General features: G+C 43.9%; 11 protein-coding genes across 12 annotated transcripts; 5 read left to right on the top strand and 6 right to left on the bottom strand.

The window, feature by feature from the left end:
- Nucleotides 1–3,007: 3,007 nt before the first annotated feature.
- Nucleotides 3,008–6,996, top strand: LOC6559870 (cilia- and flagella-associated protein 57). The gene is made up of 4 exons (XM_001986750.3): nucleotides 3,008–3,355; nucleotides 3,415–4,340; nucleotides 4,398–4,567; nucleotides 4,691–6,996. The coding sequence occupies exons 1-4, from the start codon at nucleotides 3,090–3,092 to the stop codon at nucleotides 6,845–6,847; spliced, it is 3,519 nt and encodes a 1,172-aa protein (XP_001986786.1). The 5' UTR covers nucleotides 3,008–3,089; the 3' UTR covers nucleotides 6,848–6,996.
- On the bottom strand, nucleotides 6,835–7,793 carry LOC6559869 (charged multivesicular body protein 6-A). The gene is made up of 3 exons (XM_001986749.2): nucleotides 7,700–7,793; nucleotides 7,523–7,632; nucleotides 6,835–7,460 (listed from the first exon to the last, which is right to left on the bottom strand). The coding sequence occupies exons 1-3, from the start codon at nucleotides 7,772–7,774 to the stop codon at nucleotides 6,980–6,982; spliced, it is 666 nt and encodes a 221-aa protein (XP_001986785.1). The 5' UTR covers nucleotides 7,775–7,793; the 3' UTR covers nucleotides 6,835–6,979.
- A 133-nt stretch (nucleotides 7,794–7,926) lies between these two features.
- LOC6560868 (protein panoramix) lies at nucleotides 7,927–9,812 on the top strand. Its single transcript, XM_001986748.2, has one exon. It carries the CDS (start codon nucleotides 7,966–7,968, stop codon nucleotides 9,589–9,591), a length of 1,626 nt encoding a protein of 541 aa, XP_001986784.1. The 5' UTR covers nucleotides 7,927–7,965; the 3' UTR covers nucleotides 9,592–9,812.
- LOC6559101 (eukaryotic translation initiation factor 3 subunit G-1) lies at nucleotides 9,784–10,862 on the bottom strand. The gene has a single exon (XM_001986747.3). It carries the CDS (start codon nucleotides 10,726–10,728, stop codon nucleotides 9,919–9,921), a length of 810 nt encoding a protein of 269 aa, XP_001986783.1. The 5' UTR covers nucleotides 10,729–10,862; the 3' UTR covers nucleotides 9,784–9,918.
- Nucleotides 10,863–10,965: 103 nt separating this feature from the next.
- Nucleotides 10,966–13,163, bottom strand: LOC6559100 (esterase B1). The gene is made up of 4 exons (XM_001986746.3): nucleotides 12,934–13,163; nucleotides 12,756–12,881; nucleotides 12,475–12,695; nucleotides 10,966–12,409 (listed from the first exon to the last, which is right to left on the bottom strand). Exons 1-4 carry the CDS (start codon nucleotides 13,015–13,017, stop codon nucleotides 11,116–11,118), a joined length of 1,725 nt encoding a protein of 574 aa, XP_001986782.2. The 5' UTR covers nucleotides 13,018–13,163; the 3' UTR covers nucleotides 10,966–11,115.
- Nucleotides 13,164–14,043: 880 nt separating this feature from the next.
- Nucleotides 14,044–18,944, bottom strand: LOC6559361. The gene is made up of 2 exons (XM_001986745.2): nucleotides 15,725–18,944; nucleotides 14,044–15,649 (listed from the first exon to the last, which is right to left on the bottom strand). The coding sequence occupies exons 1-2, from the start codon at nucleotides 18,638–18,640 to the stop codon at nucleotides 14,405–14,407; spliced, it is 4,161 nt and encodes a 1,386-aa protein (XP_001986781.1). The 5' UTR covers nucleotides 18,641–18,944; the 3' UTR covers nucleotides 14,044–14,404.
- Nucleotides 18,945–19,042: 98 nt separating this feature from the next.
- On the bottom strand, nucleotides 19,043–20,200 carry LOC6559360. Its single transcript, XM_001986744.2, has 2 exons — nucleotides 20,175–20,200; nucleotides 19,043–20,087 (listed from the first exon to the last, which is right to left on the bottom strand). The coding sequence occupies exon 2, from the start codon at nucleotides 19,902–19,904 to the stop codon at nucleotides 19,161–19,163; it is 744 nt and encodes a 247-aa protein (XP_001986780.2). The 5' UTR covers nucleotides 19,905–20,087; nucleotides 20,175–20,200; the 3' UTR covers nucleotides 19,043–19,160.
- Nucleotides 20,201–20,304: 104 nt separating this feature from the next.
- On the top strand, nucleotides 20,305–20,883 carry LOC6561210. Its single transcript, XM_032735572.2, has 3 exons — nucleotides 20,305–20,394; nucleotides 20,471–20,747; nucleotides 20,805–20,883. The coding sequence occupies exons 1-3, from the start codon at nucleotides 20,342–20,344 to the stop codon at nucleotides 20,874–20,876; spliced, it is 402 nt and encodes a 133-aa protein (XP_032591463.1). The 5' UTR covers nucleotides 20,305–20,341; the 3' UTR covers nucleotides 20,877–20,883.
- A 226-nt stretch (nucleotides 20,884–21,109) lies between these two features.
- Nucleotides 21,110–21,724, top strand: LOC6561209 (ATPase inhibitor A, mitochondrial). Its single transcript, XM_001986742.3, has 3 exons — nucleotides 21,110–21,228; nucleotides 21,355–21,493; nucleotides 21,557–21,724. The coding sequence occupies exons 1-3, from the start codon at nucleotides 21,179–21,181 to the stop codon at nucleotides 21,623–21,625; spliced, it is 258 nt and encodes an 85-aa protein (XP_001986778.2). The 5' UTR covers nucleotides 21,110–21,178; the 3' UTR covers nucleotides 21,626–21,724.
- A 226-nt stretch (nucleotides 21,725–21,950) lies between these two features.
- LOC6559229 (protein lethal(2)essential for life) lies at nucleotides 21,951–22,972 on the bottom strand. Of its 2 annotated transcripts, none has more exons than XM_001986741.2 (3): nucleotides 22,886–22,972; nucleotides 22,332–22,725; nucleotides 21,951–22,249 (listed from the first exon to the last, which is right to left on the bottom strand). In XM_001986741.2, the coding sequence occupies exons 2-3, from the start codon at nucleotides 22,723–22,725 to the stop codon at nucleotides 22,074–22,076; spliced, it is 570 nt and encodes a 189-aa protein (XP_001986777.1). In that variant the 5' UTR covers nucleotides 22,886–22,972; the 3' UTR covers nucleotides 21,951–22,073. The 2 variants fall into 2 exon arrangements, with proteins under 2 accessions (XP_001986777.1, XP_032591462.1); XM_032735571.1 differs by having other exon boundaries at nucleotides 22,332–22,756; nucleotides 22,886–22,954.
- Nucleotides 22,973–24,418: 1,446 nt separating this feature from the next.
- Nucleotides 24,419–25,429, top strand: LOC6561170. The gene is made up of 4 exons (XM_001986740.2): nucleotides 24,419–24,492; nucleotides 24,558–24,722; nucleotides 24,786–24,868; nucleotides 24,930–25,429. Exons 1-4 carry the CDS (start codon nucleotides 24,484–24,486, stop codon nucleotides 25,018–25,020), a joined length of 348 nt encoding a protein of 115 aa, XP_001986776.2. The 5' UTR covers nucleotides 24,419–24,483; the 3' UTR covers nucleotides 25,021–25,429.
- The last annotated feature ends 129 nt before the right edge of the window (nucleotides 25,430–25,558 follow it).

Here is a 25,558-nt window from a genome sequence, read left to right as displayed (position 1 = left end):
TTAAGCTGCAATCTGAAACTGTGTGCTTCAGATACATTTTGTTGCATTTAATGCATATGTGTGCTAGCTGCAAATGGCTTGCTTATATCAGTTGAATTTCAGTGGCGCCATCAAGCAGAGAGTTGTGCACTTCTCTCGCGTTTTATTATTCAGTTTGTGCTGTTTTTTATTTTTGTATTTTCCTATACGGTCTGCAATTTTTGCTCTGTGTATTGCTGTTAAAATTGTGTAGAGAGCATAAAATGCTATTATTTGCTGGGGCTGCTCGTAAAAACAGAAGCGCACAGAAGCGCGCTTCAGCTATATATATACATATACCGTTATGCATATGTATTAGTATATGTGTTAGATCTTGTCAGTCTGTGTGTGTGTGTGTGTATGTGCCTTGGCCATGCACTTTAAGCTCAACTGCTGCTGCTGAAAATTTGTTAGCGCGCCCAACCCAAGACAATTCCCTAATGTCAACTGATGTTGTGTTTGTTGCTATTGTTGTTTTGCTGACTGTCACTGTTCCCGTTGTTCGCTGTGCGGCGTAAAGTGTTGCCACCCCCTCTGCTGAAGTTCCCCATTGAAATTTGAAAAGTGTGTCGCCTGCCGCAGTGTACGTATATGTTTTTTCGTGTTGTCATAGGTTTGCCACTGCATAGCGGGTATATATACATATATATATACATTTGTATGTATGGATTGATGTATGTATGCATGTTTCTATATGCTGTTTTGTATATAATGAAAACTGGCAGCTTGAACTGATTTCGCTGCGTGCAATACACTTGCCGCCGACTGCTTTGGGCCAAAAATAACATAAATCGTATAAATAAATTGCCACATCTCAGCATTTCCAACATGTGCAGCAAGCAGTAAAGCAACCGCAGCAGCAGCAGCAGCCGCAAAACACGCAACGCAGCGGCTGCGACGACGACAGGCGGCAAATTTATTTTAAATCAAGCAAAAGATGCAAAAAAAAAAACAGGTAAAAAGCCATTTTGAGTTTGAATTTGAATTTGACCTGTTGTTTGTTAGCTAAATGTGTTTATTTCTTTGCATATTGATGTGTTGTGTTCACTGCCAGTGACTTTGTTTACAAATACCAAATCCGGATTCGTGTTATTTTGGCGCGGTACGTGCTACGTGCTCTGCCTGCCCAAATGGCCAAAGATGAAATAGATTTACAACCACACACACACACACATACACACACACATACACATAGAAAAAACACCCACTCTTTGGAATTTACTTGAAATTCGCATTGAACATGTTCATGTGCATAAATAGGGCATTAAAATGAAATTTTAATTGCGACAGCTACTGTTCACCTCCTTTGGTTGTTTTCTTTGTTCTTATTATTATTATTCGCCAAGTTGTTGCTGCTGTTGTTGTTGCAGCTGCTTCCGCTCTTGGTTTCGTTTATTGAAAGTGAAAACTAAGAAAGTCCATTAGTGGGCAGTCGTCTCGTTTCCCTTTGTTTCATTGTGTCGGGTTTCATTTGGGGTTGTGTGTGTTTCGTTTTAATTTAATGCCATTTATTGGCTTAACATGCAGCTAACAACCAAACACAAACCGACAGCACCAGGTTCAAGGCTCTGACGCCTTCTGTCCGGGGCGTTAATTGAGAGGCGGCAATAGATGTATACAAACACACACAAACTGATAGAGACACAAAGGTAAGCTCACACTTAAGCACACACACACACACACACGCACGCACACTCACACTCAAACAGAATTATGGGTACATAAGACAAGCGCTTAACAAAATACTTTCTTTTTTTTTCACCCATACATATATAGGAAAAATGTATTTTAGCTCTTAAGTGGATAATTTACTTTGGTCTTTGTGGCCTTTTGCCGCCGGCTAAGCCACCTGCACTCCAACTTGTCGTCCGTCAACGTTATGATGCGTGGTGCTCGCTGTCGCTGTCGCTGCCACTGCCTCGACTGATAACACAGGACTAAACAGTGGCGCTGACTGCGATTTACTTCTGCCACACTCTTTCTCTCTCTATCTCTGTCTCTGTTTGTCGCAGTTTACTTTCGCTCGCCTGCTTGTTTGGACACTCAACTTTAATCCGCCTGCTGTTATTGCGTTGTGCTGCGGCCGACGCGTTAACTATAACTGAAACTGTTCGTTCCTGTCGTTCTCTGTGCTAGCGCGTAAAAGAGAGCTGCTGGTCGGTCGACTAGGGCTGCAAACTGAACACTGAGCAAATTGCGGCTAGCGTATTAACAAAAACTCATGGCGTATTAAGCATTTGTGTTAAAATAAACATTTCGATAGTCAGTTTAAAAATTGTATCACAGAATTTTATTTAAATAAATATTAAAGATCTAAAAATTAAAAATTACTGCGAGTTTTTATTATTAGACAAAGGCAGCTGTCAACAGTACATTAAAAAGCTTTTCTTCCACGCAATTTCTTGCCGTGTTAAACGGAAGAGCTTTTCTTGCTTGCGTTCTCTTTGCTTGAATCAGTTGAAAAAGCTTTTCGTTGTGTTAGGTCGTGGTTGCTACGGCGCCAAGTGGTCATGAGGGAGGGAAATAAGATATTAACAGCGAGCGGGTTGTCCAACTGTCTGATTGCTCGACTGCCGACCGATTGACGAAGTGACCGACTTTGGGCTTTTTAAGCGTATTATTAGAGTTCAAGTGTGACGTTGTTGTTATTGTCGTTGTTGTTGTTGTTGTTTTTTTTTTGTTGTAGTTATTGTTTTAGTGAGTGCTTAACGTCAGCCAATAACCCACTTACCCGTAAATGCGACTTGAGTGCGTCCTAGCAAATTAAAAGCATACTTAGAGGCGTTTAATTATTTATTCATGGGCCTGTGCCTCTGTTTGATTATAAAGAAAGCGCTTGCGTTTAATGTTTGCGCGCCAAAAGAGACAAACACACAACGTTGTTGGGGTTTCGAATGCCTTTGCTTGGATGCCATGGAATTTGCTGTCAGGGCTGCTTAATTATTCCGTCGTTGTTTGATCGAAATTATTAGAAAATAGTAACCCTCGAGAAAATTTCGCATATTTCTTTTTGTCAGTTACACAGCTAATCTTGATACTACCATACAAACACATATATTTTCTAGTAAAAAATGGAGGAGTCGAAGCGACCGTCAACGGGTAATTCGGTTACCATACGGCCGAAACTAATATATGGCCTGCGCACAGATGTCGTTGGCAACATACATTTTAATCTTAGCAAGGAGGTCATGTATCCGGTGGAGGGTGTCCTGGCATTTCATGATTATGTCAGCAACAAGCAGCGTTTCCTTCGATTCCCAGAGGACACCACACCAGAGATAATTGCGCTGAGCTCACATCGCAAACTGCTTGCGGTGCTCGAGCTGCACGCAAAGAAGTGAATATTGTTAATTGTTTTCCAATCATTGATAATTATCCTCATCCCCTTCCGTCCAGCGGTCGGTGTATATCTATATATGAGCTGTCCACGCTTAAGAAGCGACGTCATCTGGAGCTGCCTGGTAATCATCGAAATGCTCAGGTGCAGCAGATGATCTTCACGAACGACTCGCGTGCAATTGCGCTGGTCACAAAGCCACCCAATGAGATGGTCTTCATGCTGCTATTAGACAAGACCGGCACTGTGATTGAGGGACGGGCGACGGTGCCGGGTTCGCACGGCGGCGCAGAGTGCATTGCCGGTAATCCCAGCGATTGCAGTTTCCTTGCCGTTGCCGGCGAACGCACTCTGCTGCTGCTGAGTAAGTCGGAGCGTGGATTTACCATAAGCAATAATCTGAAGATTACATATCGGGTGACGTCGATGGCATTTCTTTCGATGGATCTGCTGATGATGGGCACCGATCGCGATGAGCTGATCCTCGTCGAGAATGGTGAACATAAGCTGAGCCAGAAAGCGAGCGTGGCGGAGACCGTTGATCTGATGATGGACCAGGAGATGTTTGATAAGGAACGCGAGACGCAGGATCATCGCTACACAGCGATACAGCCCCTCATCCTGCCCGATTGGCGGGTGCTCTGCATGACAGCCTTTTCCAGAGGCTTCGCCTACATCATTTTCAACAAAGTGTTCGTCTTTGAGCGCGTCTCCAAGTTTAAATTCGAACGTAAGACTGTCTTAACGGTGCCCATCAGCATCTATGCTGAGTCTCTCTATCAGATCACCAATCTGGCCGTGGATCACAAACAGGAGACGGTAATTGTGACCTGCGCCCATGCCCAGATCTATGTGGGCATCCTCATTGTGCCGGAGACCCTGAAGACCAAACAGCTCAAGTTTGAGCCCCTCGGCGTGCTCATCCACATCGGCGAGGTCGTCGACGTGTCCGTTTGCGCCTGGAAACCGATCATTATGACTGCCTGTGAGTAACTCCAATCTAATGAAGAATTGCTTGGGCTTATTGCTAACTTTTGTGTAGCACGGGATCAAACGATACGCATCTGGAACTATGAGACGGCCAAGGTGGAGCTGGTGCGCAAGTTTCAGGTGGATGTCAATATTGTGGAGCTGAATTCCACTGGATTAATGGCAGCCATTGGCTTCTCCGATCAGTTGCGTATCACACAAATCTTTATGGATGAATTAAACGTAAGTTTTCCAGAAGATTTCAATTTCAATCAATAATCAATTTAAATTGGATTCTTAAAGATTATGATCTGAATCCTACCCAGAAACTCTTTTATTTTTCCTTTTGTATTTCTCCTCATGCAGATTGTGAAGACGTACAACTTTCCACACTGCAATGATGTGCGTTACTCGAATTTTGGACACCTTATGGCGGCTGCCTATGATAACAATATTGCCGTCACATCAGTCTATAATTTAGAGGTGGTGATCCAATTGAAAGGACACAATGGCACCGTTCTCTCCGTTGCGTGGACCAAGACGGATAAGTATTTGATATCTGGTGGAGCCGAGGGTGCCATTTATCAGTGGGACATCGAGACGGGGGCACGCTTGCAGGAGATCGTGCAGAAGGGCACCGAGTATGTGACCATCTGCGTCAGCTTCAACGATCCGATGACAATATTCGCTGGAACCAATCAGGGTACCATAAGGGAGTTTCAGGACGCGACCCTGCAGCGTGAGATTCCGGTGCCGTCGCGCAATAAGGGAGGCGTCTCTGATCTATGCCTGGCCCGCTCCGATCTGATCATGTTCATAGCGGATCAAGAGGGTGGACTGTTCAATATGCAGCTGCCGTTCCTGGAAGCTGGCGGAGGCACCTTCACCAATTTTCGTTTCTTTGACGGTCCGATAAACAAGCTGCGTTTCACGTATGATGGTACAATGCTGGTGGCCATATCCAAGCGGGGCACCGTTGCCATTTGGCTGATGGAGAACATTGATGAGAAGGTTTCACCCATCGATCAGGATCTGATGAAGAGCCAAGAGGTGTTGATTCCACGCACTCAGCTAAGCGATAAAGTCGAACAGATTATTAATCTGGAGTTGCGACTTAAGCAGCAGGCCGAGGAGTTCCAGTATCAGCTCAGTCAGAACGAGATATTCGATGGTCAGCAGCTGCAGGAGGTGCATCGCAGCTATTGTAGCGCATTGGAGGAGCTCAAGGAGTTAAACAACGAGATTGTGTCCAAGCACACGGAGGAAATGAATCTAATAACGTTCCAGATCAGCGATATGAAACAAGATTTTCGCTCCCAGATGGACACACTGGCCAGCCAGTACTCGGAGCGCATGCTCATCGAATACCAAAAGTTCACCAATCTGCGTGAGAATATGCTCGAGCTGCGCGAAAGTTATGAGGATAAGCTAAGGAACTCGACGGGCACGCTCCAGGACACGATTGAGGCACTGGAGAACGATTACAAGAAGCAGCTGGATGAACGCAAGGATCTCATACGGGAGCTGATGAAAGAGATGCAGGACAAAAAAGAAGAGTTCATCAAATACTGCCAAGAGGTGGAGGCGGAGAACGATCGAAACATGGTCGCCACCCAAACGGAATACGAGAATAAACTGACCACGGAGCGCAATGAGACGCAGATGTGGCGCGGGAAGGCGGGTGTGCTTCAAAAGAAATATGAATCCCAAGGCAGAGAGATTGAGAATCTGCTGGAAGAGGTGGAAACACTCAAAGAGGAGCATGTCAAGTCACAGATGAAAATTCAGAAGCAGTTGCGCAATGTCGAAGATCTACAGAAGGACATCTCGGATCGCGATTATGCCATCGGTGCCAAGGAGAAGCGCATACAGGAGCTCCTGCACAAGAATCAAGAGCTGGACAAATATAAACAGGTGCTCAACCACAAGATAGCCGAACTGAAGGCACAGATTGAGCCGCGAGAATTCCAAATAAACGATAAGCGAAAGCACATCATTGAAATGGAGCACGAACTGGAAGGACTCAATCAGAACAACATACAGCTAGAGCTGCAGCTCAAGGAGATGCGCGACAAGTATCTGAGCAATGTGGCCGAGCTGCGCACGGAGCGACATCGTGCCAAATCGGCACGCGAATGCCTAAATGCCATCTGCACGGATATCTTCTATGTGGCCGGGGAGGTGAACAGCTCGGATGGTCTGAAGAAGGCCGTCAAGGAGCTGTTTCACAAGCATGCCAGCGATGATGAGCTCAAACGTTACGTTTCCCTCGATGCCGAGGTGCGCGATGAGTTTTCGCGTCAACGCAAACAGATTGAGACTGTCCTGGCCCGCTACAAGTCAGTCGCCGAGGATAAAAGCGTGCAGAAGAAATACGATAAGCTGTTCCAGGAGAATGTGGTCCTGCTCGAAGAGATTGAGAATCTGCGCGAAGTGAATAAAGGACTGCGTTCGCGAGTGCGCCAGGATGTACGCAAATCTGTAAAAAGCAAGAGACTAGAAAGTACACGTTCAACGAAATAAGCCAGCGCTTGAAAGTCTGTTAGAAATATTCTTATAAAAATATGTTTCACATTGGGACAAATACATACATGGGATATAACACATTCATTCAAAGGAGCTTAATAGATTAATAAAGTAAAATGGCATTTAGTTTTAGGCCTCGACTAGCACTCTTTTAGCGCTTGCCTTTGATTTGGTTGCCGCTTTTTGCTCCACTTCCTCTACTTCCTCGTCCATCTCCTCCTCCTCCGAGTCGGCTGCGGTTGGCAGCTGCTCGCTGGGCACATCGGGCAATTGTGCACGCTGGTCCTCCGCCTCCAGGGCATCGAGTTCGGCGAGCACATCTTCCTCGTCTTGAGTGGTCAACACGTCGGTTAGTATGGCATCGATCTCCTGTTGCTTTTCAATGCCCTCGCGTGTTTCGTCCATGATCTTTTCCACCTCGTTAATATCGAGCATATCGTGAACCTTTTTCAAAGCCGCATTGCCCTGCTTCAATCCATCAAGCACCTTCATTTCCACCTGTGCAAATTCCAAATCGGCGGCCAGTTTCTCCAAGTTCTCCAGCTGTTTGTCGGTATTTGTGAGCAAACTTTCCTGGTACTTCTTCTTGCGAAGCAATAGCTTTGCACGACTAAAATATATTATATTGATTAAATGGAACTCATTAAGGCATGTTAAATATGAACTGCTTACTCCTTTCTTCCCTGCTGAAGGCACTTCTTGGCAAGCATTCTATCATTTTCAAGCTGTAGTTCGATGCGTTTCTGGTACTGTTTCAGACGATCTCTCTGCTGCTTCAGTTGCTGTAGTTGACAAGGGGATAATCGTCTATTGTTAATCGCAGACAGCTGGACAAGAAGTTATACCTACCAGAACGGCCTTGTCATGGTCGGTAATGCGACTAGGAACCGTCTTTTTACTAGATTTCCCAAACAATGCACCCATGACTAACTCGCAATTTGCAACGACTAAATATCGATGTTGTTATTCACTCGATACATACCATCGTTTTCGATACTTTAAATTATATCGATAGTATGCACAGGTCACACTCCACTCATTCATTGGGAAGCTACTCTGGAATTTTGCCCTGCATTGATACAGTCACATTCAATTTTTGCGGCGTTCCATTCTACATGGACAACGAAATCAGCGTTAAGGATGAAGTGGACGTAGAAATTAGTCCACATTGCATTCAGACAGACGTGAAAAGCGAACAATCGCCAGCCAGAGACGATGAGAACGAGTGCACTCCCTTGCGAGATGACTGTCACCCATCAACGGAGCCAACGTTTTTCGGTTCTGTCAATGCCGGTTGGGAAAGCGATGCTGATGAGGATGAAGCCATAGTTACGACACTGCCTCCGTTCCTTGGACTAGATAAGTCCATCAAAAGCAGCCCAACTAATGATAATGATTTAACACCCATCAGAGTGTCAGAGAGGGACCAATCCAACTCTGCGGACACACAGTTTGAATCTCAACCGATCGGTGATGTTGCCGACGTGCCGGACAACTTTTTGGACGACTTGGAGGCTGATGCAATGGTGACGGTGCTCGAAACGATTGTAAAGGAGGAAGAAAACAGTGAATTTCCATTTGGTATTCTTGCTGTTCGCTCGGCTGAGGACTTACAGGGCGCTACAAATACGTGCAGCCGACAGGATCAATTAGACGACATGGATCTGGAGAGGCCGCCAACAGAGACACAGCAATACTGCGAATACACCGAAGAGGAGTTAAGCGAGCGCATTGACCAGCGAGTCAAGCAGCTTGAGAAATTGAAGAAAAAGAACAAAAAGAACAAAAAGAATAAAAAACACAATGGTCACAAAAAACGAAGTCGCAGCCAAAGTCGTAGTCCGCACTCTAGCCGTAAGGAGCGTCGTGTTGATCACACGCCTACATCTAGTACTTCCAGACATCTTTTCACATACGAAGTAAAAGCAGAACCCGCTGATATAGACTATATCCCGGTGCAAGATATTGAGAAGAGTGTCGAGGTTATTGCTCCGAGTAAATCATCGGATATAGCTACTGAAGTACGTGCAGGAGCTGCTGCTCCTTCACCATTGCTGACCATTAAGGAGAAGCGCAAGCTGGCTGTGGAACGTGCAAAAGAAGTGCTTAGTCTATTGCGTCTACAAGATTCCAAGGCACCGGCAACAGAATTTCTTGTGGTAGACACCTATATTAAAAAGCTGCCCACCCGTGCATCCTTTACGAGCAATGATATCTTTGAGAGCCCATCGCCACTGTGCAACAACTTTAATGTGAAATACAGGTTCAACTCAACAACAGCATCCAACATAGATGTAGCCAAATGGGGATTGCAGCGCTTGCCGGAAGAGACAACTCAACTACTACGCATCACCGGAATTGATGCGTCACGCTTGATGGAGCTGATGGCAAATTCAAAGATGGATTTGCATAAGCTGCGCTCCCAGCAGGTTTCAAATAAGGCAGAAGACGAATACGCATCCACAGGATTATACACGAGTGTATCTACCCAAACTGATGCACTCAACTGTTATCGAGATGTTGCCATCCAGGCAACGCCGGCATCCAATCAAGGCGTCTTTTGGCTACAGCCTAGCTTTGACAAGATTCACTTGGTGCAGAGCCAAGCGAATGTTATGCTAGCACTGAAAGAACTCTCCTCAAGAATGCCCAGCTCGAGTGCCTGGGCCGACATGCTTTTCCAGAAGCTTCTCCAGGCGTTGGCAATCCATCGAGCAGAAGCCAATGAATTAGCGCGCTAAGGCGAACATTTCGATTCAAATCATATCCAAATCTACAGATGACTCAATAGCATATTTTATACTTATATTAATAAGCATTAATTGGTTTGTAATACTTAACAAACAAGTGAGTTGCTTAACACGAAATTGGCGCCAAAAATATAAAGTTGTTCCGCACGAAGTACTAAATATTATTAGACACAAGGATATGACTTAAATAAAACAGAGGATGAAGAACTGAACTCGACATTTATTTATTTTGCGGAGTTAAGCTCTAAATATTTTTTACAATGTGAAATATTTTTTAAGGTTCAAATCCTTTCCACAGGCAACCGGGCCTATCCCACACTATGTGTTCTGCGGCTTGGACCATTCAACGCTGAGGATCAAGTGGTCGTAGCCGTGACCGTTTAGTATTTCGATGGCCGCGGCCGCATCCTTACGCTGTTTGAAGTGAACGTAGGCGAATCCCTTGCAGAGGCCGGTGTTCTTATCGCGGGCCAGGTACATCTTGCTCTGCGGTCCAATCTTTTTCACCAGCTCCTCCAGATCGGCCTCGGTCATCGACTCGGACAAGTTGGAAATGCGAATGGCAGCAGTGTCGTCCCGTCCCCGTATGCCCATGCCGCCCTTTTGGCTATCCTTGAGAAATGGTGGCACATATTTGCCCGACTTGGGTGCATCGACAGCCGCGGAGGCAGCGGCAGCGGCCTTCTTCTCCATAAGATTCGTATCCATGGCGGTGCCTTTGTATGGACAATTGACCGACCAATGCTCGCCATTGCAAATACGGCACTTGGCAATGTTCTTGGAGGGATCCAACAGCGGATCGTTGGCCTTTTCATCCTCCTTGGAGTTGATGAACTGCATGATGATATCCTCGGACACCATTGTCGTCTGCGAATTGGGACCGGGCTTGTCATTCTTTGATTCACCAAATTTAGCCCAGGTGCGGCGCTTCGCAACAGTTTTTGGCACCACCTGCTTGGTTATTTTATATGTGCGCACCACTTTCGTCTTCTTATCGTCCTTGTTGTATTTGTATTCGGTAACATATTTGTGGCCATTCTCAATCGTTTCCGTTGTTGGTGGAAGACCGCCATAGTCCAGCTCCACCTCATCGGCCCAACTTGATTTAATTGTTTCAATTCCAGGCATCTTGTTTCGCTTTGCAAATTGACAACAAAAATTTAATGCAAAGTTTCGCCGAGTTTGCTGATTGCGTTTGTAATCGATAATTTATCGACACAACTACTAAGAAATCGGACAAATCGACCAGAAAAATGGACGCAAATTTATTTAAAAAAATGAAAAGCATAAAAAATAGGCTAAACTAAATTTTGGGATGAGTACTTTACTAATTGTTTAACTATCAATAATATTCAGTTCGGCACATTCTTGGTCTTATGAGCTTCAGATATAATCGATAAAATACTAAAACGACAATACAATAATTACTCGTAAAAATATCGATAAATCAAAGCTCGAGCTCAAGTGAACTAGTGAACTAATATCAAAATAAACAATTTGAATATGGTATATCAATTACAACTTTGCTCTGAGCTCATCATAGCATTGCGGCTTATATCTTTTGTACATGCTGCGCCAGAAATCGATACGCTCTGCATCTGGATCTGACTTCATTTTGCACTCCCGATCGATTTTCATATAATCCAGCCGAATGGGCTCGAGTTCACCATTAGGGCTCCTCTTCGATCTCTGCACTGGCGTCCATGTTTCCAACGGCTTGCCGTGTTTCGCAAAATTGGCCCACATTTGGCATAGACGCTCCGACATTTGGCCATCCTCTGGGGCGAGTGGCATCTGATCATCTAACATTTGGAACAGATAGAACAGCTCATCTGCATGCGATACTCCGCGAAGTTTTTCAGCCTGGAACATGCGCTTGTACATGTTCCGTCCACCCACATAGTCAAAGCGATAGAAATATAACGGTGCCGTCCGCTGGCAGTTAACATGAATCTCTGCAGCGTGTTGCAGATCAATATTAAAGTGGTAATCTGTGAACAAATCAATCAGATTGTCCAGACAATTTTCTGTCAATGCCTTTCCATTAAAATAGAATTGACGCATATCCTCAGCTGCTTCCAGTGCCACTGGCGACTCTGGTTGATCCACCAGATTGCGTGGAACCACACGCGCCATATCCTCATTGTACACTTCTAGCTTCCGCCGGGCATTCACAAGCATAGCCATGCCTTCTGCTGAATTATAGCCCATTATCATAGGCATTCCACGCAGCCGTTCCTTATCATGCATCAGATCCATAAAGTTTCTGTTAATGAAACTATCTGAACTTTCAGCATCCTCCACAACTGGCTTGAATGCCAACGGCAGCCCGCGACGACGCTCATCATCGCTGAGCACACCCACAGTGTTTTTAAGGAGATCCAGTGGTGTCACCTGTTTGGACTGCAGGAATTCCAGCAGTTGACTCGCCTGCTCAATATTCTTGCCCTGCAATAGTTCGCCCAAGCGTCTGGCTTTGTATGCCGCATTTTGCTGGAAAACCCACTCCATGTTGCCTGTGCCGCTCTGCATGATGGCCTTGTGGAACAGTTTGTTGGCATGCTCGGCATAAGTGTGCAGATGCACTGCAGCTGCGCCCGCGCTCTCCCCAAAAAGGGTCACATTCTGGGGATCACCATTGAAGTTGGCAATGTTGTCCTGCACCCACTGTAGCGCCAGACGCTGATCCTTCAATCCCGCATTGCCATAGATGCCGGCCTCTGGCAAACTGAGAAAACCCAACGCACCCAAGCGATAGTTCAGGGTAATCACTATTACCTCTTGCTGCATTAGCTGTGCAGGAAAGTGACTGCATGAGAAAAAGATTATGGAATTAACAAGATTGCATGTATACATATAACTTCGCGCACTTACTAATCTCTATTTCCGTTGCCAAACCAGAAGCCACCACCATGAATCCATACCATGACGGGCAGCGGCTTCGCCGACTTTCCTTTGGGCTCATACACATTGAGGAACAAACAGTTCTCCGAGCCAATGACTTCCAGCATAAATGGATCACGCTGATGTGAGACATCACCTTCTTTGCTGCAGTCCAGCTCTGGCTCCTTGAAACGCTCCACTGGCACGGGGCTCTATAATTAGGTTATCATTTCAATAAATAGTAGAAAGTTGTTCATTTGTGATGAACGTACTCGAAAACGCAGCTCACCCACTGGTGGCTGTGCATAGGGCACTCCTAGGAAGCTTTCGTATACTAGGCCACTGGGCAACTGCTGACGCTGTCCAACCAGCACACCTTGCTTAACAGGCACCTTGACCTAAAAATTTACAATTTGTGAATTTGCCAATTATTTGCTTGTTTTCACTTACTTTCATATTGCTGAATAATCGGAGGCTACTGACAGAATATTTTATACCTCTGAGTGCAGCTAAGCCCCACATCGTAACTAACATTAAATATAAAGTAATATCTAATCACTAGTAAAAATCGGTCAAAAGTCGAAACTCCAGTATAATGATCTTTAGACGCAGAAATGCACAGCTGATTTATCTGATTAATCGTTAACCCGTAAGTGGGCTCCAAAGGTTGCTTGCACCCGCGCGAACTTTGAATTGAACAAAATGAAAAACCAAAATTAAATTAACTAACTAAATTGTCAGTTAGCTAAAAACTGAATTATTTAATACATATACGAAGTAACTGTTAGTTATTCAAATAAAAAATCACAATCCGTGCGAACACATAAAATGGCATTAAAAACGAAGCTTGAAGTTCAGAAATTATTTGTTTATATAATGAGCAAATATAAATTTGAATGTCATTTGGAAATGTGGAGTAGAAATTAGCATTTATTTCACTTCGGCCCCCTACAAACCAATGAAAATGCATTAGTTTTACACATTTATAATTACATTTAAAATGTTTCTAAGTTTTATTTGACTAGTTCCATTGCATAAACATTAATACAAGTTTTCAAGTTCATTTTTGTTTTTTGTTTTATATGTTATCAATATAATTGGTATTTTGTTTTGTCATGAAATAACCTTTGCTGTAACTATAGATTGTGGGCACAACAACAACGGTCGAGCTGGCAGTTCGAAATCCGAAAAAATTGGTGTTTTAGTCAGTTAGAAACGGAGCAAGCTCCGAAACAACTTGAAAAAGGTTTGAGCTTTTTCCGTTTTCCAAACAGTTGCCAACTCACTGTTGTTGTTGCTTGTTTTTTGTTTTTGTTCTGGTTGTCGCCAAAGGCTAGCTCGTTAGGATAAGGTAATAATAATGTTAATTAGCTTTAGTTGTTGTTGTTTTAAGCATAGTTCTTTGTTGTTGTTATTCTTTTGTTTTTTGTTCACACCGAAAATATTGAAACATTTACACTTATGTACATACATAACATGCACACACATTAAACATACATACATTCAAAACACTTAATAAACATTTATAATAATAATAATCATAATCATAATAATGTGTAGTAATAGGTAATAAGTATTTATATATAGCAAACATTGAGAAACATATCTCCTCTACTCAATACGCCATATAACTATTATTATTTATATAAGTATATATGTTCGAGACTCATTTAGCCATGGTTATTCGCATTTGTTTCTTTGTTTATTTGTTTTCTTGTTATGTTTTTTTTTTTTGGGTTTTCTTTTTCATTCTTGGTTGCATTTTAAAAATAAGGGTCACAAAAATTCTTTTACAAATAGTAAATTGGTGTTTTGTTCTTCTTCTTCTTCATCATCATCATCGTCATCATCATCATTGTCTACAACTAGATGTCAATCATCATTTAGATCCAAAATTGTCATCATTTGTTTAAACTATAATCTAAAAACGTCGCAGCGCCAAAGTGCGCTTCAAATATAGACAAATCGCACGATGGATTAGCTCATATTGTTCGGAATTTTGAACCATGCCGCCGCGTTGCAGCCGGAGATTGCACACAATGCCCAGTATATCGACAAAGATGTCTGGCATCTTTGGAAGCTGATCAAAGCTAACCGCATCCGGCTGCTCCACAATGTGCTGTATGTGCAGAATGGTATTGCAACTAAAGCTACTCTCATCATCCGCATCACTGGTCGAATTCTGTATCGCCTCCCCCATGTCGGTCATGGTCAGCGTTCTGCTCAACATGCCCGTCAGCGAGTATGCCAGAGATTGCCGCAGCTGGCGCACAGCATTCAGTATGGCTGTGAAGCAACCGGTTCGTCCAATGCCCGCCGAGCAGTGTATAACTGGCAGCGGTTGCACCGCATTGAAGATGTCCTGCTTGTAAATGTCCAAGCGCTGTGCAGTTAGATGCGCATTTAGCGTGCTCCGCTTCTCATCGTAATTATCAAACTCCGATTCGCATTTACCCAGATTGAGTACATGCAAACAGATGTCCAGCAGCGTGTTGATGTCGCGCGGCGAATGATGATCCGGCCAATCGGGATACCAGTAGTGATAGCAGCAGATCTTTTGCAAATAATACTCCAATCGGCCTTCGCTCTCCGGCACATTAATGCAATACAGCAGCACCAGTTTGCGCACAGAGTAACCATTCCGTCGCACAATGCCCACATTTTTGGCCAAAAAGAAGCTGCCATCCGAGGGCAGGGTGCGTCGCAATGTCTCGCTCAGCGTCACCTTCACCGAATCAATGCCAATGTGCCAGCGACTATTCTGTTGATCTCGGTCCGGTTCCGGCTGCAACTCATTTGAGGCACTCTCGGCGCCCTCCACCGGCGGCAATGGTGCCAACAGATGCGGCTCAAAGAAGTCGCGTGCCATGGCGTCCAGCTCGAACACTTCTCCTTTGGCAGCCACCGCAAAGATCTCGTTTAGCTCGATGGGAAAATAGATGGTGCACTTTTGCCGGTTGCACTCCGTGAAATTGGTAAGCATTATGATTTTCTGATAGTACTGCTGCAAAATGTGCGACTTATCCACGTGGGGACTGCTGCCACCGTCCATGCAGCGGCGTATATAACGCTGTGTATTCTGATGGATCATTAGCCAAAATTCGAATATGGTGTTGGGCAGCGGACCCTGCGAAGCCACATAACACTTGGACACATAGTCCGGGCCCTGAAAATGAAGTGAAATAAGTGTTTAATGTTGAGTGTTTAATTGAGCAGAGTACTCAATGGATTCTGGGTGTACCTTGATGTAATTGGCATTAATGTAGGGCAAATCCTCATTGGCCAGTAGCGTCGTTTTGCTCATTAGCTCCTCGTTTGTGGTCGTCTGTGGCTGTAGCAGGTTACTCTGCTGATGTTGCTGCTGGAGATTGAACAGTTCGGTCGCCTCGCTCTCGAGGAGCACACGCGAGTGTTCGTTGGGTAGAATCGTTTTGTAGCGATTCTTTGTCTGCGAACCAAAGACCATGGGCTTCTCCTGATGATTGAGTGGCAGATCCCAGAATTCCTTGTGCAGATCCCGAAAAATGCGCTTCTGTTCATCATCATCCAGTTGGGGCAGTGGCGTCACAATGCGCTTTACCACCGCCTGATACATCGCCAACAATTCGCTATCCTCTGATGTGGGTGGCAGCTGATTTGTGGGTGTGCCACCCTCACGTCCCAACACCAGCACTGGCGGCTGTCCCAGATTCACTTTGTAACTGTGATCGAATACATGATTCAGCTTGATCAGATCGTATTGATTGAGGGGATTCGAGGCACTCTGCAACATCTGTATGCTGGCCAAATAGATTTTGAACTCCTCGCTGGTCGTCTGCGGTGACAGTGGACGGGTCATAATGTTGCGTATCCCGGCTCCAACGACGCCACCGCCACCCGTTGAACAGCTGCAGACGACGCCCGGTTCAGTGCTGCCTGCTGGCGATTTACTCTTCGACTGATCGCTGGGCTGCAGATCGGAGGCGGAGCCAAAGCACAGCGGCTGCTTGCTGCTGAAATCCAAGTACTGCGAGCTAGTGCCGCCACGATTACTGTTCAGATTCTCAGTGCTAAAGAACTTGCGCTGATGCGTCGCCTGGCCAGCGTTCGCAGCGCCACAATTGCAGACGGTTAGCTTTGGATGATCTAGCTGCGCAAGCGAATGCTGCTCCTGTGTTGCTCCGACGCCGACGCTGCCGCTGCCCACTATGCCCAGCTGACCGCCCATGTTGAGCGTGAGACTTTGGTTGCTGCCGCGTCGCTCGAGCAGACCGCGCTTGGGCGTCTGATTGGCCACGGAGTTCAGTTCACCGCAAGAGTTGGTCGTGTGACTTTTGAGGGTTATGCTGTGATTAGAGCCACGCCGCCGGAACAAGCCCTGACGCATGCACTGCGCGCTGCCCGCAGCGACGGTTAATTGATTGTGCGGCTGTTGCTGTTGCTGCGTGTGTTGCGTCTGCTGCAACTGCTGCTGCTCAAGATTGCACGTCGACTTCGAGTTGCTCACGGAGCCAAGATTGTAATTGGAGACACTCAAGCCACTGTTCATCAGATTGCCGCACGAGCTGTGCAGATTCAGAGTGAGGCTGTGATTGGAGCCACGCCGCTGCAGCAGATTCATCGAGCCACCCGTCATGCTCTTGGTCTGCATGTGACCGCCCGGTAAATCCATGGACTTTTGTTTGAATGGCGACTCGACGGGCGCAGCGCTCGGCGAAAACTCTACCAGGGTGAGGAACTCGGGCAGCGTTTTCAAATTGGTGCTGGACGAGTGCAGCAACGGATTCAGTTTGTGGGCACTGCGCGGTGCCAAATTGGCACCCAGCGTAAATTTGCCACTGTTACTGTCCACACTGGACGCCGACTTCAGTTCATCCGCCTCCAGGGAGCTCTGATATGGATTCTGTTTGCGATGATACATGAGCCAATCGCTGTTGCTCAATCCAGGAGACTTACGACGCGATGTGCGGCGACTGTGCATCGACTGCGGTGTGTCCAGACGGGAAAGGGATGTTGAATACAGGCTGGAGGCAGTGGGCTGCATCAGCATATTGCTCTGCGCGACATGGCAAGTGCTGCTGCCCGGTGCGGACATATCATGAGATTCGCTTATGTGATGCACCACTATGGATAACTCCGTTTCGTTGGCAGCGGAGTCCAAGGAGCGCGCCTTCTCCTTCGTGCTCTTAATGGTGGGCGTTTTTGGCTTGGCCAGCGATGTCGGCGACAGCGGCTGCTGTCCGCTGCTACTCGAATTGCTTCTGCTGGCCAACTGTACATCTGTGATGCGTATGGTGAGATTATTCTTATTCTTGCGGTTACGGCGTCCTGTCTCTTGTTGCTGTTGCTGCTGGTGGTGGTGGTGGTGGTGTTGTGGAACTGCTTGCTGCTGTTGCTGATTGTCTGTCTCCGCGGCGGGCACAGCTGCAACTGTGGGCTGCAACTGCACAATATCCTGTACGACATGATCGATTTCGGGAAAGCGAAAGAAATTTCCATTTTTGTAGCCCGCCGAATTGATAAGGTTAAACGGTGAGCCGGACAGTGAGTTATTCAAATTGAGATTATTTATGGAGGCGAGCAGTTTTGGTGAGTAGCTATGGCGGTTGGCATCGTTATGGAGGAGATTGGGTGTCGTCGTCGTCGACTGCTGCTGCGTTGTCGTTGAGCCGTCATCGCCCCTGTAAAGTATTGTGGGTGAATTGTGTTCGCTTTTCGATAAATACAGACTATCGTGATCGTTATCGGCACTGCACTTTTTCGGTTGGGTATTCTCCTTGTTGGCAAATATGCGTCCGTCCTGCGGTGAGCACGAACGTCGATCGTATAATGAAAATCGCTTGAATTTACGATTCAGCGTCGTCGGCGATTGCGGCAACTGTGACGGCTGCTGCTGCTGCTGCTTTGGATTAGCAATTGTAAATTGTTTGGGTGTATACAGTGTGTCCTCGTCGTTGCCTCGCTCTGCTGATGCAGCAGTTGTTGCTGCTGCTGCTGTTGCTGTTGTTGGCGATGGGAACTCAAAGGAGGTCTGTAAGAACTCCAGGGGCGTAAAATATGGTGTGGGCGTGCTCTTATTGCTCTCCACATCGACATCGGCGTCACCAGCGTTGGTATAGGAGCATTCAATTGATGCAATAACTGCATGTTCTTTGTTGTTGTTTTTTAACTTGTCCATTATATACACACACAAAACGCACTGCGCTTCGGTTCTCTCCGCTCCGCTCCACTCCTCTCGCTCGCACGCTCGTTCACTCACTCGCCACACACACTTTGCTGCTGGGCTGCTGTTTGGCTAGACAGACGCTGCCATGCAGTTGCTGCAATGCCATCAATCTGTTAACATTATTGGCTTGCACATTGGCCACTAGCTGGCAGGGCAAACTAAATTGGCATTGCGAGAGAATTGCGCTTTTCACAACACAACATTTTTACACGCAAAATAAGGAAAATAATCAACCTAAACACAGACAGTGTGACCATCGGCATGATACACAAGAAATATATCGATTTGCGATGCATTATTTGTTAATTGCTCACATGGTATTTTCTCGATATTTTTTTGTTGCGAAAAAATACTAATTTATCGTCCGTTGCGTTGGCAGCCCAATGTTTATTTGGCCATTGCATTTAAATTTTGTTTTAAACAGAGAACACAATAATATAACTTTAAAAATTTATCTGTCTGAACAAGCTTACTAGGAAATTCGTTGATCAGAGTTCAGCCATAGTTGTAGCATAATGCGATTTTGTGTGAAAAGTGCAGCTTCCTCCAGAAATTTAAAGCGACTGTCCTCAAAATGTGGGACCTCCATGGGCTCCGGCGATTGCAAGCATAGAACGCAAATATTTTGCTTCTTAATCATCTGCTGCAATCGCTTTTGATGATAGTTTAAATAACTGACAGAATCCGCAAATGTCGGCGATTTATATGGATGCTTCACATGGCCATGCGACGCTGCTAATAATGAATTGTCCTGTATTAAATTCAAATGTCTAGCTGTTTGTACAGCTGCAACTGTTGCAGTGCCTGCTGCATTGCATGACAGTCCTTTGAATTTAAACTCAAGTGCTTTCAAATCAGCGTCATCTGGATCGATTTTAACTGCTCGTCGCATTTTGGTCTTGACTGGCTTTTGGATATTGGACACGATTGGCTTCTTCGGTTTGCAGCCCTTATTTTTTGACCTCTGCTCAACGTCAGTGCGAAACACCTTTGGTTCGACACGGACTATGTGTGGTTTGGGCTGTTCATCGAATCCTCGGAACTTTGTATCAGCGGATTTCTTAGTGGCTTTGCTCTTGCCAGTTTTATTTGATTTGGTGGCTAGTGGCGCTATCATTACTTTCACACCAAGGCCAGTCTGTACGGCATCCGCATAGCTCATTGGCATACTCTGCAATGATGATGAGGTCGAGGAGATCGGTTCCTTTAAGTTCATGTATTCCCCCAGAGGCTTGCGACGTACGGGAACGAACTGACACGGCTCCTTGTCCAAATCATCGCCGTCGGCATCGTCCTGCTTCTTTTGAGCATTGCGGTTTTTGCGTTTGACGAGCGCAGCCGCTGATTTTGTTTTGGGCGCCTCCAGCTTTGACTTACGTCTTCCTGTAATTACCACGGGCTTTTGGCTATCTTTAGTGAACGGACGCATTGAATTTCAAATTATTTAATTTACTCTACAGCAACAAGCGACTTAATAGTGACTTACCGATAACGGGATGTAGTTTTCGCTGAGTTCTGTGATGTTTTTTATTGCTACTTCTATTCTAACAAACACTCTGACAGTAAATTTTGATGACTATAACAATTGTGTACAACCGGAAACATTATAAAATCTTACAAAAACAAAAAACATTCAAATATTGAAACGAAAAAATGTTTTCCGCTGGCTTATTTCTACGCTCAAAAGCCTTCAACCTAAATTTCGCGTAAGCCAGATTTTTTAATATGTGTTTCTTGTGTTTTCTTGTGCATATACCAATAACCAATATTTTATTTTAATAGACGTTACTCAGAGTCAAAGAGCAACTTGCCAAATCTTATCTTGTTGGGCGGTGGCCTAGGAAAGATGCAAGGTGGCATTAAAGAAGAGGAATATTTTAGCTCTGTCAATCATGGGCTAATGTCCAACATACAAAAGCATATTGAAACCTCAAAGAACGCTGACTCTTTGCGTAAATGGGAGGAATACCAAAGAACATTAGATCACGCAACCCTCTCTGACACCACTTGTACCAACAAAAACAAGGACATACATGAAGAAGCCTTTTTTCTGAATGAGGCAAGTACATTTATACGATTCCATAACATTCGCAGTTATTCCTATTGCATCCAACAGAGCACCGAGTGCTTCAAGGCTATGAATAATCGTGGCAAGATCCCGGGTAATACTGAAGAGGAGGATTCATAGGCTGCGAACGCAATCTTTTCCTAACTCGTTTTTATAAACGAATGTAGGCCTTTTATTCAGTTTTTGTTTTTAAAATTTTGTTTTCTGCACATCCACATCATCGCATCTCATCGCATCGTTTCTTTTCAAATTTATTTAAATTTGGACCGTTGAAGTCTTCACTGATTTAAGCAAGTTGGCATTCCCAATCAGTTAAAAAGCAGCTGAGATTTTCATAATGCCTTGAAATAAATCGCATAAGTCATACAGCACATATATAGTGAAAGTGATATACTATATAAGCTTCCGCTATATAAATCAATATGTTTACATTCAGCCGTCTCAGTCAGCGATTATATCCAAAACAAATACAGTAAGTTTAATTAAAAAAATAAATGTCAAAAAATTCTCGAAGATATTCGAGATAGCATTGCATAAGATATCGTCTGCTAATAGTTTAATTGCATTTAATTATGTATTTATATTAACCACATTGTAGGCACTTGAGAATGTCGCATGTGGGTGAACTTGGCAGCGGTGCGGGCAAAGGCGGCGGCGGCGGTGGCTCCATACGTGAAGCCGGCGGCTCTCTTGGCAAGAAGGAAGCGGCACACGAGGAGGAGTTCTTCTATAAGCAGGTTAGCCACGATTTCAATGAGTATTTATAGCATTCATATACAGAGTGTTTATTTCTGTTTTAGCAAAAGGAGCAACTAAAGAATCTAAAGACCAAGACGGACAACAAGACACCTGATGCAAATAAAAAATGATTTCATGAGCTCTAAATAATAGTTTATAGTATTTATATTTGTATGTGAGGCAATTAATTGAATAAATTGGCATAAACGGTCTCTGTTTGATAAAGAAAACTCTACCATCAAAATATCGCTAAAGCGAAATTCAACACATTTTTGTGAGAGGAGAGGCAATTTAATTTGAATTCTTAATATATCTTAGAATGATATATTTTATTATTTGAAACCATAAATCGCTTTTATTGCATGCTGTTTGCAGGAGTTGCTAAGTGAAGATAATTGGCAGACATATTTTGCAGATTGAATGTTATTTTATCGAAAAAAAGAGTACGCAATAATCTTTGGTGTTTGATTTGTTAAATTTATTACAAAAGCTTCCATATTTTAGTCATATATACTTAATCTAATTATAATATGTGTATGTAAGTAAAAAAATTGTAGCTCCTCCGTTCATCATTGACGCTTATTGCGATGTGGTTTCAACTTTCTTGGCATTATCCTCTTTGGATGAGGGGCCCGTCTGTGTGATTTGCACCAGGCGTTCAGATGAGGGCGGTGGCAACTTCTTCATGGGTGCCGTAATGGTCAGCAGACCATCCGAGGAAAGCGAAGAGGTGACTGAGTCTGGATGAACATCACCTGAGCAACAAACAAACAAAGTATTTATTCAAATGAACATCCAACAGGCCAATTAGAAGGCAAATTTGATTTTGATACTCACTTGGCAGTTGGTAACGTCTGGAGAACTGGCGTGAGACAAATCCATGCTCATCCTGCTTCTCCTCGTGCTTGCCCTCGACAATAACGAACTTGTCAGCCACCTTAACCGTAATCTCATTGGGCGAGAACTGCTGCACATCCAGAATAACCTCGAACTTTTCGCTGTCAATGTTGAGCGTGGAGCCGGATTCCTGCTTTTGCAGACTGTTGGCCGAACGCTGCCAAGGGCGCAGATAACCGGACCGCAGCATTGTGGGGCGGGAGCTCCAAACGGATGACATCAGATCGTCACGCTTGAGGCCCTGGCCAAAATGTTGATCCAAGAGGCGCGAGGTGCGCATTGGAAAGTCGAGCTCATCCCACCAGTCGCGGAACATTAGAGGAACTACGGACATCTACGTGGCGTGAGAAGAAGAGAAGATAAAGCTAATGGCAGTTAATGCACATCTTCGGTTAGTCAAATGAAATCAAATTAAATCACATCACTCCAATCACTTCACAACTAGTGTATCTGATATATGTTTTTATTTGTATTATTCTTGTCATTCCATGTACCTTTGCTAATTGATCACTTTTGAATTTCTCGCTTTTTTTGCGTCTATTCCGTTTCGCGGCTGAAGCGTTTTTGTGGTGCTTTTCAAAAATCTGGCCAGCTTTATAGCAACATCTCACTGTTTACATCTTCTATGTGCTAAAAATATGAAAATGTATTTGCTATCTAATTTTAGCCGGGCGTCATCCATATGAGTTTGCACCCACAAGCATTATATCTTTATGACTAGATCTGTATATATCGTATTTGGGCCCAATATATTATCGTACATAAATTGTATACCCTGTAGCAAATAATTAAAATTAATTAACAATTAAATGAATCCTAAACTTTAATTAATTCATTTCAATTTGAATATTATTTCTAAACTCAAATGGTTGAAGAAAACTTGTGCGCAAAGATTATAAATATTTAATACTGGGTATGGAATATTTGTGTACTACATCATTTTAAAAGAATTTGCATGTTTGTTATTTTGTTTATGGGGGAGGACATCGACGCCAGAAATGACGTCGATGCATGGAAAATTCTATACACATTTTAAATGATCCACAGACCGTTTGGGAAATGGTGTTTGAAATTTAATTTATTTTCGCAAAACTTTTTTCAAATGCAATTTTTGGTGAGGCTTCATTTAGCAAATTGATACAATTTAACCATATGGCAAATACTCTTAAGCAATTATATATACAGTGAGTATATATATATATATATATATATATATATATATATATATATATATATATATATATTCAAACATTTCTCAGTTGCCATGATTAGCCAACGTCTACAATTTTGGCCATAATGTTTGTACATGTTTTCACCGAACCATTTTGGAGGCAAAGACCAGAAATTGCCAGAACGTATTTACGACTCTTGTTGATTTTGTTTTTCTTTTAAAATAAACACCTACATTTTTGTTACTTATTTATTCGCTTGGAGGAAAACCTGTTGAAATTTTTGATGCCACTTATTAAAATGCTTTGGCAAATAAATGAGTTTTCAAACTATTTTTGGCATCTGCTGCTGAGTCACGACGCGTCTCTTTTGCTCAGACAAACGCTGTGACGTACAAAATATGCCATAATTGTTTATTATTGTTTAGTTGAAACAAATTATTACTATGCTATTTACTTAAACATATCGCTTTTCAAGTATGTTTTAGAGACTTACATGGTTTTAATTAAGTTAATCACAATTTAGGAGTGTTAAAATATAACTGCCAGTTTATAAATTGTAATTTTAATAGAATGTATTTATTTCATATAAAAAGAAACACCCTGTTCTTTTATGCCCTGCATCTGCAGCCCCCAAAATGGTCCACAATTCACGCATGTGTGTGTGTGCGTGTTGGATGGTGGTAGCCGATGTAAGCTCAGCGAAAGCCGAGTGACGCCCAAAAGTAGGCCAAAGCCAAAAAGGACGCCAATTTGCCACAGCACATGCAGCTGTGTCTGTGCGATATTATCGGTGTGCGTGTGTGTGTGTGTGTGTAACGCGTATATGTATCGGTGCGTGCTTCGGTAACTGTAAATCGTCATGTGATACGCGAAAAAGTGGCGAAAACATAACAAAAACCGCAATTACGAAACGCAACGCAATGCAAAAGGTGCGACCAAATAAAGCGCTGAACGTTTTTTTGTGTGTATTTATTTTGGTGTTGCCTGCTTTCAGGCGCTGCCCGTACCGATATGCCTGACCAGAACTGGGCTTGGACATGGATGGTGGTTACCCATGCTGCTGATGCTGCTAATGGCGCTGACGCCGTTGCACGGCAATGACGAAGGGCATCTGAGTAAGCGCTACTCGGACCAGAGTGTGCACGGTTACATGACTGAGGTACATATATAAAAATTTTCGCCTATTTCAAAAGAATTCTAAATATTTTGGCCATCTGTGTAGCGCACCTGCTGGTGGAATGAGGTGTGCAAAGAGGAATTTCAGAATCTCTTTCGCTGCAAATGCCCACAGTACTCCTACTGCCGGTAAGAGGTGATTTAACCTAGTCATAAAGACATTATATTATAACAGTTACTGTGCTTAAAGCTCGCCAGGACGATATTACAATGCATATTGCTCCATGACGGACACCGGCTATATCTGGACCCAAATGGCGTTGGGCACCGTTGAGCGTTGAGCGCGTGACGTCAAACATATCGCAGCAGCAGCAGCAGCAATAACAAAAGCAATAACAACACTAAAACGAAAACGACAAGAGCACCAACCGCAGCTACACTGACTGTTGAAAGTATGCAACCAGTTACCAAGTGGCCTACAACTTAATATTCTAAACAATCGAATGCCCATTTGTTAACACTAAAGTAGACTAAACACACTAATAATGCGAGAATACTTAATAGTATTAATAAATTGATTATAATTAAAACAAATATCCACACGAAATAAATATAAACTCGATTTATTTCAAATCACTTTGAACGAGCCTTGTACACATTCATGCAACTGTGAGTGTATTTGTATGTTGTGTTGTCGATTTGTGTGAATATTAAACACAAAAACAAATAAACATTCGCACTTAGCCGCCATATTGTTGTCTGACTTTTTGCGCCCATTTTTGGGCAATTGGAAAATCGATAAAAGGCTTTTAAATCAAAACGCGTATGGCTGTGTGCGTGCCACAGTGGTGGCAACGATATGACTGTGCAGCAGCCATA

Source organism: Drosophila grimshawi, unplaced genomic scaffold, assembly GCF_018153295.1.
Source record: "Drosophila grimshawi isolate 15287-2541.00 unplaced genomic scaffold, ASM1815329v1 contig_1367, whole genome shotgun sequence".
NCBI lineage: Eukaryota > Metazoa > Arthropoda > Insecta > Diptera > Drosophilidae > Drosophila > Drosophila grimshawi.
Note: the sequence above shows the minus strand (reverse complement) of the source record. Positions and strands in the feature narration are given on the sequence as shown.